At 41.5% G+C, this 13,166-nt stretch overlaps 1 protein-coding gene across 1 annotated transcript in view; it reads left to right on the forward strand.

Moving 5' to 3' along the window:
• The window catches only part of LOC137372054 (cytoplasmic dynein 1 intermediate chain 2-like), a 101,844-nt gene that overhangs the window by 9,613 nt on the left and 79,065 nt on the right, over nt 1–13,166 (forward strand). The window contains exons 2-3 of the mRNA XM_068035407.1: nt 929–1,052; nt 8,372–8,483. Coding sequence (XP_067891508.1) covers nt 939–1,052; nt 8,372–8,483 — 226 coding nt within the window. The 5' untranslated portion in view covers nt 929–938. The remainder of the gene's footprint in view (nt 1–928; nt 1,053–8,371; nt 8,484–13,166) is intronic.

The following is a 13,166-nucleotide window of genomic DNA, read 5'->3' on the forward strand; positions in this document are numbered from 1 at the left end:
TTGTCTTATAGCCTTCAACTAATAGGAAAGTAAATCATAAGGAAGAACATCATTCCATAAATAACACAAAACCCACCTTGCATAAACTATATTTTTCGTAAACTGTTGTGTATTTTTAAGAGACTTGGTAATTTGCATTTCAGCTATTTAGAACATTTTTATGGGGTCTGATGCTGAAAAGTTTGGAAATGCTATCATTTCATTTTCACCTGATGGAAACTGACCTGAGAATTAACATATCTGTGTACTGCTGAGAATCCTCATTCTCAACAAATAGGACAAGGTTAAATGATAGCTATGGAAGGTACTGATAAGTATAGCATTAAAAATATTGTGAATATTCATTCCTGTAGTTAAAGCTATTATAAGAGTTGTAGCAAGGCCAGATGGAGTTTGAAAATGGATTAAGTTTATTGATTAAAGATCACAACTGTTTTGCAAATGTTTGAACAAAAAGAGTCACAAATTGTTCTCATTTGGAGTATAATTCCAAATCCACTTGTGAATAATGCTGATGATAAATGAATGTTTCTGTTCAATCCATAACCACTTGCAAGGCTACTGTACATGTAATTCCTCCAAATTTATAATTTCAGTAAATTTCTCTATGCTGATTTTTAGCATCCTTGTTTTGTGTTTAAATTCATCATCTCTGTACTTTGACAATTGCAGAAATAATGCTTAAAATTAAAGGTAATATGAAACATTTATAGTTGCAAGATTTACCACTGTAATATGCATTAGGCAGTTCTTCCTAATATCTGACTAAATTCTTGAAAAAGTACAGACGAGCTGTTGCTTCTGTGGTTTTCCATGATTTAGATTATGGAGTAAGTTCACAAAGCCATATTTTTGAATGGGGAAGATAAAAAAGTTTTTTTTTAATGAAACTATTATGTGGATCTCTCTTCTGATTGTTTGTAAACAGGGCTACAATTATGTCGGACAAAGATAAAAGTGAGCTTAAAGCCGAATTAGAGCGCAAAAAGCAGCGCTTGGCTCAAATCAGGGAGGAAAAGAAAAGGAAAGAGGAGGAGAGAAAGAAAAAGGAAGTAAGTCATAAACTGTAACTTGTATATGTGCATCGTCCGTGGATATATTCTCCACATGTGCAGCATGAATCGTTTTACTTTTATAGTATTTATTACTACCTTTATCTTGTGGGATAACAAAAAAAAACTGTGCTATAATGAAATTAAGTGTTACTTTTTGGGAGGCTTTAAAGTGGATATTACACAACTGATATCTGTTTTATAAGTATATCTAGTGAATTCCACACAGGTTTCTGTTTAAGAAATAGGTGTAAACAGCAATGGATCAAATTCTGCATTTGAAAAGATTTAGTATTGGAAAAATTGAAAATAGACTTCAGGTGATGAGGTACATAATGATACTATGATGTAGTGCGATTGTCAAATTAATGTTTCCTTTTTCATACTAGAATGGAGAAACAACCACCTGATAGCTGATTAAACATTTGATATATTGTAAGTTGCCACATTAGGCAAGAAGTAATTCCTTTAGAAGTCATTATGACATATTGTGATTGATTACTAGTGCAAATACTAGCTAGCTTATATAATTAATATAGATTGAAAGTGACCTGAGAATATGCTTATTCCACAAAGATTGGTTTCTTCAGGGGGAAAATATCAACCCAATATTATGGGCGTCAGCATGGTTCTAAACCTCTGATGCTTTTATTGTTGAACATACAAACATATGAATTAGGAGCAGGAGTAAGCCACTCGGCCCCTCAAGCTGCTCCGCCATTCAATAAGATCATGGCTGATCTGATTGTAACCTCAACTCCACATTCCTGCCTACCCCCAATCACCTTTCATCCCCTTGCGTATCAAGAATCTGGCTACCTCTGCCTCAAAAATCTTCACCTTTTGAAGAAGTGAGCTCCAAATTCTCACGACCCCCTGAGAAAAAATTTCTCATATGTCTTAAACGGCGACCCCTTATTTTTAAACAGATTCTCCCACAAGGGGAAAGATCCTTTCCACATCCATCCTGTCAAGATCCATCAGAATCTTGTATGTTTCAATCAAGTCGCCTCTTGCTCTTCTCAACTCCAGCGGATACGAGCCTAGCCTGTCCAACCTTTCCTCATAAGACAACCCGCCCACTCCAGGTATTAGTCTAGTAAACCTTCTCTGAACTGCTTCCGATGCATTTACATCCTTCCTTAAATAAGGAAACCGATACTGTACACAGTACTCCAGGTGTGGTCTCACCTATGCCCTGTATAACTGAAGCATAACCTCCCTACTTTTGTATTCAATTCCCCTCGCAATAAACGATAACATTCTATTTGCTTTCCTAATTACATGCTGTACCTGCATACGAACCTTTTGCGATTCATGCATTGGGACACCCAGATATCTCTCCATCTCAGAGCTCTGCAATCTCTCACCATTTAGATAATATGCTTTTTTATTCTTCCTGCCAAAATGGACAGCTGAGGATGTTTATGGAGTCTCCCCCTCCTGTTAGGTGGTTGGTTGTCCACTATGGTACTTGACTGGAATGTGGTGTAGGAGCTGTAGAGCTTCGCTGTGATTTGATATGGGACTGTTTTAGTGCTTTAAATAGCCTGCTGCTTTTGGTGTTTGACATGCAAGTAGCCTTGTGTAGTAGCTTCACCTTAGCACCTTATTCTAAGGTATTTCTGGTGCTGCCGCTGGCATGTGCTAGGTTGGTGAGGATGAGTGCAAGTAGGTTATCTTCCTGCTTTGGTTCTCTCCCCACCTGATGCAGGTCCAGTTTGGCAGATATGTCTTTTAGCTCAACCATCTTGATCATTGGTGATACTGCCAAGCTACTCTAGTTGATGCACGTTGAAATGACCTACTGACCTGTAAATTCTTTTCTCCCTTGTTGAACAGGATTGTAACAAATTACAAAAGTCTTAAGAAATTTGATGTACTTCATCTGTTTACATTGGTGTATACTGCACATAATGGGCTGAATTTTGTTCCCAGCCCAACAGCGGGTTCCGTAGGGGGGGGTGGAAAATTGGCGTGGCAGTGGCCGCCATGGAACCCAACACCAGGATTGTTGGGCCTGATCTTCCCAGTGGCGGGGGAGCTCTGTGGTGGCCCCTCCGCTGCTTTGCAGTGGGACCCGACTTAGCATATTTAAATAACACATTTGCATGAATGAAAAGATAAACTGCAGCAATCTTACCTTCAGTTCCCGATCCTCAGTGTGACGAGCGACACTCGAGCGCCTTCACTTTTCCATCTAGAGAAAGCTGGTGCCACCGAGGTGGGGAAGGGGGTGAACTGCACTCTGATGGGTGAAGGGGAGGTGGGAAGGGGTGAGCTCCGCACGCTGATGGGGTGGGGGGAGAAGGGGTGAACTCTGCGTTATGGAGTACTGTTTGCGAGGCTGGCAGCCTTTTAAAAATGGCGCCAGCACCTGCTCATTCAACAGGTGATGCTGTGAATGGGATCGCCGAGGCCGCCCCGGTCACGTGATTGGGGAGGCGGTCACCTTGAATATGTAAAATGGTTGCCTGCCATGTAATCATGTCAATGTGGTGTTATGACACGACTGCTCCTGTGGGGGACAGCCGCCATGTTCCATGCGGAGGCGGCATACAAAATCCAGCCCAATGTCTGCACTGCAAATAAAATTCATTATATTTATCCACTTACCTTGGGTGCAGCCCCTTGACTTCTTGGTTACTTTAAAGAATATCACGTTACCGCATTGATTTTCCACCCAAAATTGGATGCTATATAATGCCATGCATAAGATACACTTTTTTGTAGGCTTTTATAGCCTGCAAACCCTAGATTGTGCAAGTTAAATACCTGCATAAACTCTTATTTTACCAATCAGCTGCAGGCATAGCAGTTTATAAGGTAAATAGACAATCCAATGTTTGAAAGTGTGAACTTGACTTCTGAATCAAATGTCGAATGTACTTTCTGTTGTATGATTGCCTTTGAGTGATGTCCCTTTAAGATCTTATCATGTTAATGAGCTAAGTACCAGGATGCAGTCATGTGACTTAACCAGAGTCACTCTGCAACTGTTAACACCTAGAGGAAGGTTTCGTAAATAGTTTGCTCTTACTGTATATAATAGTTTAGCTGCAATAAACCTGTTTGAGAACTTCAGCATAACAGGACTGTACGCATTTCATTTATGTTGCATCAGACAACATAAAGAACTCGTATGGTGACAGCTGTGGTGAAAAGACACAGTCTAGAAGACCACAGGTAAAACAGCCTTGAAAATGACCATTCCTACAGCCACTGGAGAGAAAATTCAAAAGTATTACTGGCCCAAAAAGTGGAGAAAAGAAAGAAATTACCTCCAGCTGTAGAAAACAGTGCACAGAATGACAGGCTACAAGTAAATCAGGTAAGTCATTGTGCCAACGGTCGAGTGATACTGGTTTTAAAAAAAAATAACAGTTTTGAAATCCTTTTAAAAAGTTGATTCTTTTTCAAAGGCTCCATTAACAAAAAAACAGGCAAGACCCGACAGCTCTCCCAGGATGATTGAGGTCGGCGCCATTACAGGAGGCGTCCGATTGCAAAATGTGCAGGAAAACCCTGATCACTGCAGAGCTTCCATTCACACAGCCAAAGTTTAAACGAAAAAGCAATTGCGCTGCCTATTGAACAGCTGTATAAACAAGCTTAAGTACTCAAGCAAGGTAAACACAGAGCACTGTCAAACACCTCCCCTCAATCCAAGCAAATGGTCTAAATAACAGAGTTTCTTAAAGGGGAAACAGTGCAGAATCATAGAACAAGTCTTGGAGCAAGTTTTAAGCAAAAGAACAGCACGAAGATGGATACCAGATTTCCCAGCATGAACTGGAAGACAATTGATACCCTATGTGAGTTCCAACTTTTCAAACAAAGAATGCAGTTATGTTTCACAGACTAAGTGACTGCAGAAAAAGCAGCACAGGCTGTAAAAATATTAATAGCAGTTGGAAATGAGGGGTTATGCAGAATCAATACCTCTGGCCTATCTGAAGAGGACCAGAAAGATCCTGCAAAGATATGGAAGTTGCTAGATCAGCTCCAGTTACCGCTGGAATTGATGTCCTACAGGCAACAGCCACAAGAATCAATAGACCAGTTCATCAGTAGATGCCGTAGTAAGGGCAATGAATGCGATTTCTCAGAAACTGAGGTGTCAGACCGAATAATGGAGTTGGTGATTGTCACAACACCCATTGAAGCAAGAAGTCAGAAAGACCTCTTGAGGGAAGAAGAAAAGTCACAGCATTGATGCACTGCTAGAAGATGGCAGGAAATACAAAGCCGTTGTAGCTGGACAACAGCATCTGCAAGCACCAGGTACAGCACGATAATCAGGTCGAAAAGAGCAAGCAAGCTGTATGTCAAGTGTGGTTGGGCCCACTCACCACAAAGTTGTCCTGCATTTCAAGACCTGTGCAAGCCCTGCAGTACTAAGGACACTGGGCCCAACTATGCAAGAAGTCTGGCTCCAAAGATGCAACCAGAAGTTACAGTAAGGCGCACATACAACAGGTGCAGCAACAGGTCAACAACTGAAAGGAAAGCTCCAGAGACCTGTGTAAATGCAAGCTGATACACGAAGTCCACAGTGAAACAGACCTGAGACAAGACTCCGAGAAGCAATTCTCAGCCAAAAGACGAACAGGTGTTCCACATTGATATATTGTGTTGATGAAGTCAAGCAACTGGATCTTTCTGGTCCTCTTCAGATAAGCCAGAGGTATTGATTCTGCATAACCCCTCATTTCCAACTGCTATTAATATTTTTACAGCCTGTTCTTCTGGTTCTGCAGTCACTTAGTCTGTGAAGCATAACTGCATTCTTTGTTTGAAAAGTTGGAACTCACATAGGATATCAATTGTCTTCCAGTTCATGCTGGGAAATTTGGTATCCATCTTCGTGCTGTTCTTTTGCTTAAAACCTGCTCCAAGACTTGTTCTATGATTCTGCACTGTTTCCCCTTTAAGAAACTCTGTTATTTAGACCATTAGCTTGGATTGAGGGGAGGTGTTTGACAGTGCTCTGTGTTTACCTTGCTTGAGTACTTAAGCTTGTTTATACAGCTGTTCAGTAGGCAGCACAATTGCTTTTTCGTTTAAACTTTGGCTGTGTGAATGGAAGCTCTGCAGTGATCAGGGTTTTCCTGCGCTTTTTGCAATCGGACGCCTCCTGTAATGGCACCAACCTCAATCATCCTGGGAGAGCTGTCGGGTCTTGCCTGTTATTTTGTTAATGGAGCCTTTGGAAAAACCATCAACATCACATGCCCAAAGAAAGCTGGAAAACATACACTCAGGGTTAAGATTGACACCAGTGCTAGTGCAAATATCCTACAAGTCCAAATCCTGAAGGATATGTACCAGAATCATTGGAAATCAATGATACAACTGACAAATACAAAGTTATCTGCATACATTGGGTCACCCATCCCTTGCAGTGGCACACTAACTAACAATGCAGTGCAGCTATGGCAAGTTGGCATGGAAACCACAAATATTCTACCTGGTAGACAGGAGCGGACCAGCAGTGGGAGGACCACCAGTGTGTAAGGACCTCAACATCATAACTATCCACGAGGTCGCCAAGGTACCAGTTACAGCAGAAGAGACCAAGGGTATCCGCATTGAGTCACAGTTCCTCCAGGATCTCAGTGGTTCTGGTTTGGAGAGTATCAGCCCCTTCTCAGAGATGCCACACCAACAGAATGGAGATCCAAACTCAGATGATGAAAGTGCTTTGTCAACGGGCAGTGTTTCCTTGTGCTCCAGGGACACAGAAGAAGAGATGGACATTGTCACTACTGAGAAGCAAAGGCTGGCAGTGGGAGCATTGCCAAAGGGAAGTCTCCAAGGACTGGAACCTGCTCGCAGACTCTAGCCAGCATCAATTGGTACAGTCTGGAAATCCAGCAACAGCACAACAGTGCCTTTACCTCTGTTTTCTAGAGAACCGCCAGCACCACAGCGAGCCAGAATGGACAGGTACTTCCATGAGGTCAAGTACTGCTCCCCCAACAAGTCCTTGACCTTGAGCCCCAGGCCTTCAGACATGGAGGATGAGGAGAGGCGAAGGACATGCAATGCCCTGAAGAGGCAGTGGAGGAATGAGTCGAAACATTGTCTGTTGGCTCTTCGAGATGAGGTGCCGGAACTTTCCAAGAATGACAAGGCCTCAAAAGTGGTCATCTTGAGAAAAGCAACAGATTATATTAGTAGGCTGAAGGCAGACCAACAGAAACTGAATGCAGAGAGGGGGAAACTTCAGAAAAAACAGCAACAGCTGAGACGCAGTCTCTCCAAGCAAGTGTTGTCAAACCACCAAAATGATATAAGGACTTTTAAGCCACTGCACTTGTAAATTTCACATCTCAATCACTGTGCAACATGTTTTGATATCTAATTTCATATATTTTTGCTTATAGCATATGAGACTTGACTTTGGAAAGAAAGGGGATATTGTGTGATTGCCTTTAAGGGTGATATTGCTTTAAGATCTTAATATGCTAATGAGCTAAGTACCAGGATGCAGTCATGTGACTCTAAACCAGAGTATCTCTGCAACTGTTAACACCTAGAGAAAGGTTCTGTAAATAGTCTGTACTGTATATAATTTAGATGTAATAAACCTGTTTGAGGTCTTCAGCATAATAGGACTCCATGCATCTCATTTATGTTGCATCAGCCAACATAAAGAACTCATTACACTTTCCACTGGCTGATCATAAAGCAACATTACCAACAGTCATAGAGAATATCTAGAGTATTTTAGCTTCCACACTGATGTAAATGGCTGTGGGGATGATAAATATTTAAATCTCTTCAAAATAATATAGTTGAGAGATGATTGCAATGACTAATTCAGTTGAATGAACCTGATGGCTTAAAGTTGCAGGTTCAAACTTTCAGACGTGAAACTGGAGACATTCTTGACTGCAATTCCCTAACACCCATCTGGTACCTTTTTAATATAATTAACTTCTCCTGGACAGTATAGGTGAAAATCAAGTGAACTTTTTCAGATTATTTGATGAGGTAGAACGTGCCATGTGTATGTAAAGAATGGTTTGGAGTTGGCTGTAATGTTCCTCACAGTTAAATAACTTGTCAACTCTTGCCATCTAGGCTAACACATGAAGAATGAGCACCTGGTGAGGTATCAGAGAGCTGATGGCATCTGTAGAACTGTACTCCGACAGCTTCAGGAGAGATAGGGAGAAAATTGGTTAAAAGGAAAATCACTAATGTGGCTTGAAGCAAATAATGCACCAAATTTATTTCAAAATTATCCTAATACAATCATAATTCGTGGCTATATTTTGTAAAAGTATTGTATTCATAATTATTTCTATTAGGCTGATCAGAAAAAAGAATTTGTACAGATTGAAGAATCTGATATTGAAAAGAAACGAAGAGAAGCTGAGGCCTTGCTGCAGAGCATGGGCATTACGTCTGAGCCCTCTGTTGGTATGTATGTGGATTTAGTTGATAAGGTATGTTTCATTTTGTATGTTCAGGAACACATTGCCTTTTTATTTGTAGCTATTCCACTACGTCAGTGCAGTTCTGTTTTGCTTCATGGAGGTCAACTCAAAGTGGGACTTAGATTTGAGACATATGGAAATGAAGCTAAAAATTGATGCTTGCTGATAATGTACAATGGGAGTAGCATAATTTGTTACATTTCACTAATTATATATCTTCCATGTACTTTATTCCTAGAGCAGCTGAATGGTAAACATGAGAAACTATCTTTTAAATCATTACACTGTGTTCCCAAGGTATATTCGATTTTATGTTTGTTTTTACCTGATGTCAGATTTGTTTGACACAGCTGTCTAAACATGTCAAATGTTAACCAGAGTGAAGGTTTAACAGATTTTAATTATTTTTGCCTTACTGAAATACTGAGAACTAATTTTTTAAACAGTTTTATTTTATCCATTCCTTAACATCAATTAAATAAATTAGCAAATGTTAACATTACAGAATGCTACTTTTATTAGATGGTAATACTGGACTATCAGTAGATGGCAGTAGAGCATCATTCTGTTACACTTACCTTTAGGATACAAGATATAATTATGAATAAAAATGCATTTAAATGCAGTAAATAAGTTCAACTGGAATATTTGATAAACATACAAAACAATGTTAAAACAAATCTTGTGTCACATATAATTTAACTTTCTCAGTAGTGATTCATTATGAGTTAAACCACAAATAGAGCAGTTCTTCTATCTGGAGACATTAATTAAACCTGACAGTGTTACTGGTTCAGTCTCTCTACTCATTGCTACAAATGCATAGAACAATATATAGCAGATTTTCTGTGGTGGTGCTCATGATGAGTCAGAGATATGCTTTTTTATAATAGGATTGCCAGTAGTGTGACAGCAAAGTGTTACATTGACATGAAATACAGTTTAATGGAAGTCTTGTAATATTCTAACAAGTGGATCCCCTGTGAAGTTGCACACTAAGTTAGAGGATGTGGGTTATGCTTTTAATTATCTCTGGTATCTTCATGTTGCTGTTTCTTCATCTCTTTACCTTCTCCTTTAAGAGGCTCCTTAAAACCTACCTTCTGACCAAACCTTTGGTTACATGTCTTCAATCTCCTTACGTGGCTTGGTGTCAAATTTTGTTGTTTGATTGCTCCTGTCGAGTACATAGAACGTTTCACTACAATAAAGGTGCTATATAAATGCATGTTGTTGGCCTTTGTTTTTCTCTTCTGTTTAACTGTGGGTACCTCTTTTAATGTGTCTCCTCTTCTACTTTCATCTTTTTTTCTCCTTTCCTTTTGGGCTTGAGGTGGTAGGTTGGGTAGTGTAATGAAGATAAGAATGGAGACAGTCACGAGCTGCACTTTTCAGTGGCGAAAATTGTTTTCTCCCTTGCTATAATTCAATCTTCTACCCATTGATCTTCCCATTGCTGTATTATCTTCCATCCACCCCTTGCTCCCAAACCTCTTTCTCTTTAGACTATTTGCTCAACTTCTGTATCCTTCCCTGTGCTTCCACTTCTCCATAATTCTCCATGTATTCTCTTTCTACTCTTACATTCTCTTTCTACTCTTACTTGCTTGTAGTTACCCCCAACCTCAAGACCTCATCTTTCCAGTTAATCCCTCCCCTCACCTCTCAGGTGCTCCCTTAACCTTCACCTCCGCTTTGCCTCTTCACTGCCCTACCTGACTATCCTGTCTCCCATCTTCCCCGCACCACCACTCCCCCCCCCCCCCCCCCCCCCCCCCCATTGGTCAAAGGCCAACTCACCAGTGCCTTCCTCTCTCTTGTGCCCTCCACTCTTCTCTGTTCTATGGATTTATGCAGTTCCTTCTTCTCATCCCCTATATGCTCTGTTGCACTTCACCCCTGTCTCCCCTCTTTTTTACCCCCAATTCCACACCCCATTGCTGTATCACCTCCAGTTTTCTTTACCCTTTCTATCCCCACTGATGGCCTCCCCATAACTTGCCACTATCCTCCTCAACCCTTATTTTTCCCTTAATACCATAAGCAAAGCTAGTTACCTGGGCTAAGCTGGTAACCCATTATTTTTTTTGAAGTGTTCATAGAGTTACAAATGAAATATAGCTGTTTAAGCCCTTGAAAAACAAATTGCTTATTCCCACCGTGGATTTGGGAATTTGTGAAGAAAGACAATGACCAAGGTTGAGGCTAATTGAGGGAGTCGAATGGGGTGGACTGAAGTCAGGTTAGGGAGCAAAGATGGCGAGCAGGACTGGAACAAGGTTAGCACAAGCAAGCAGGGAACCAAAGTTGAATGATGAGAAGGACCAATGAGGGAATATGGTGAGCACAGTGCCAGAGACTGGGATATTGAGAATAGTAAAACAAAAACTTGCATTTAATGTAAGAAAGTACCCAAGGCACTTCACAGGAGTATAATTGGGCAAAAATTGACACCATGCCAAAGAAGGAAGAAGGACACATGGGACAGGTGATCCAAAGATGGACAAAGAGGTCAGTTGTCAGTTTTTAAATGCATCTCAAATGATAGAGAGTTGGAGAGGCAGTGAAGTTTAGGGAGGGAATTCCGGTGCATAGAGTGCATATGGCTGAAGTAACGGCTGCCAGTAGTAGAGTAAGGAAATGTCCAGTGCATATGAGACCAGAGTTGTAGGAGTGCAGAGTTCTTGGAAGGCTGTAGAGCTCAATGAGGTGACCGAAATAGGGAAGGGTGAGGCCATGGAGAAATTCTAACATAAGGATGAAAATGTTAAACTCAGTGTTGGTGGACTCGAAGCCAACCTAAAGCGGTGAGCCCAGGGGTGCTTAATGAGCAGCACGTGGTGTGAGTTCGGATATGGACTGCAGAGTTTTGGGTGATCTCATCCTTAAGGAGATTGGAAGATGGGCCAGCCAGGAGAGCGTTGAGGTAGTTCAATCTGGAGTTGACAATAGCATAGATGAGGGTTTCAGCAACAGATAAACTGAGGCGAGGCAGGCAATGTTATGGAGATGGAAGTAAGTGGTTTTAAAAATGGAGAGGCTATGGAGTTGGAAGCTTAGCTCAGATCATGTAGGATACCGAGATTGCAAAGACTCTAAGACAGTGACCAGGGAGGGAAATGGAATCGGTGGTGAGTGAACAGATATCATTGCTGGGGCTGAAGACAGTGCCATTGGACTTCCCAATGTTTAATTGTGGGAAGTTCTGGCTTGTACAAGAGTGGATGTCAGACTAGCAGTTTGACAATTCGTGAAGTGGAGGGATTAAGAGAGTGGTGGTGAGGTAGAGCTGAATGTAGCAATTGTACGTATGCAGTCTGACTTCATGTCTATGGATGATGTGGCTGAACAGCAGCATGCAGATAAGAATTAGGGATCCAAAGATAGATTCATAAGTGCAACTAGATAAGTAAGAATGGAACCAAGCCAGGGCATTCCCACTCAGCTGGACAGCAGAGGAGAAGCATTGGAGGATGATGGTGTAGTTAACTGCATCAAAGACTGCAGAGTGGTTGAGAAGAATGAGGAGGGATAGTGTACAATATTCACAGTCACAGAAGATGTAATTTACAACTTTGGTTAAGGTTTCAGTGCTGTGGCAGGGATGGAAATCTGATTGTAGAGGTTCAAACATGGAGTTTTGGGAAGGATAGACTTGGAAGACTAAAATTTTGACCACACATTTCAGGACTTTGGAGAGGAAAGGGAGGTTGGAGATGGGGTGGTAGTTGACAGGAATAGAGGGATCAAGAGCAGGTCTTTTGAGGGGTGGGATGATAGATTTGAAAGGGAGGGGAGCAGCACCTGAAGAAGGGGAACTATTTGCAATAGCAGCTCTCATGGGGTCAGGAATGGAAATTGGGTGTCAGCAGTTTGGTGGGAATAAGGTTGCGAACAGGAGATGGTTTTTTTTGGATAAGATGAGCTCTGAGAGGGCATGAGGAGAGTTAGGAGACAAACTAAAGACAGGTGTGAATTCAGAGCTAGGGCAGGAGGGAACCTTGAAGGAAGCTTAGCTTGGGCAAGGGGAAGGAACGAATGTGGTGGAGGAAGCTGAACTAATGGTTTCATTCTTGGATGCCAATGAGTTCATAGCACATTGCTGGAGTTGAGATGGAAAGGGCAGGGGTGAGCTGTTTATAAAGACAGTTGGTAGTGGAGGATAAAAAGCAGGAGTTACCTTTCAATTCCAAGATGATCTTCGATTAGTGATCAATTTTGGCAGAGGAGAGCAGGGCCCTATAGTACTTGATGTGGTCTAGCCAAATCTGACGATGTATGGCTAAACCAGTTATGTGCCAAATATGTACAAGTCTGCATCCCTTGGCCTTAAGGGAGTGGAGATGGGTACAGACCATGCAGAGAGTGGTGAGCCTGTGGAATTCGCTACCACAGAAAGCAGTTGAGGCCAAAACATTGTATGTTTTCAAGAAGGAGTTAGATATAGCTCTTGGGTCTAAAGGGATCAAAGGGTATGGGGCGAGAGTGGGAACAGGCTACTGAGTTGGATGATCAGCCATGATCATAATGAATGGCGGAGCAGGCTCGAAGGGCCGAATGGCCTACTCCTGCTCCTATTTTCTATGTTTCTATGGGTAACGACCAAGGTTGGAGAGATTAAAGGTTTTACCAGTAAGAAGGGAATCGAAGGTGAGGATGTGATCAG

This window comes from Heterodontus francisci, chromosome 7 (assembly GCF_036365525.1).
Source record: "Heterodontus francisci isolate sHetFra1 chromosome 7, sHetFra1.hap1, whole genome shotgun sequence".
Taxonomy (NCBI): Eukaryota; Metazoa; Chordata; class Chondrichthyes; order Heterodontiformes; family Heterodontidae; genus Heterodontus; species Heterodontus francisci.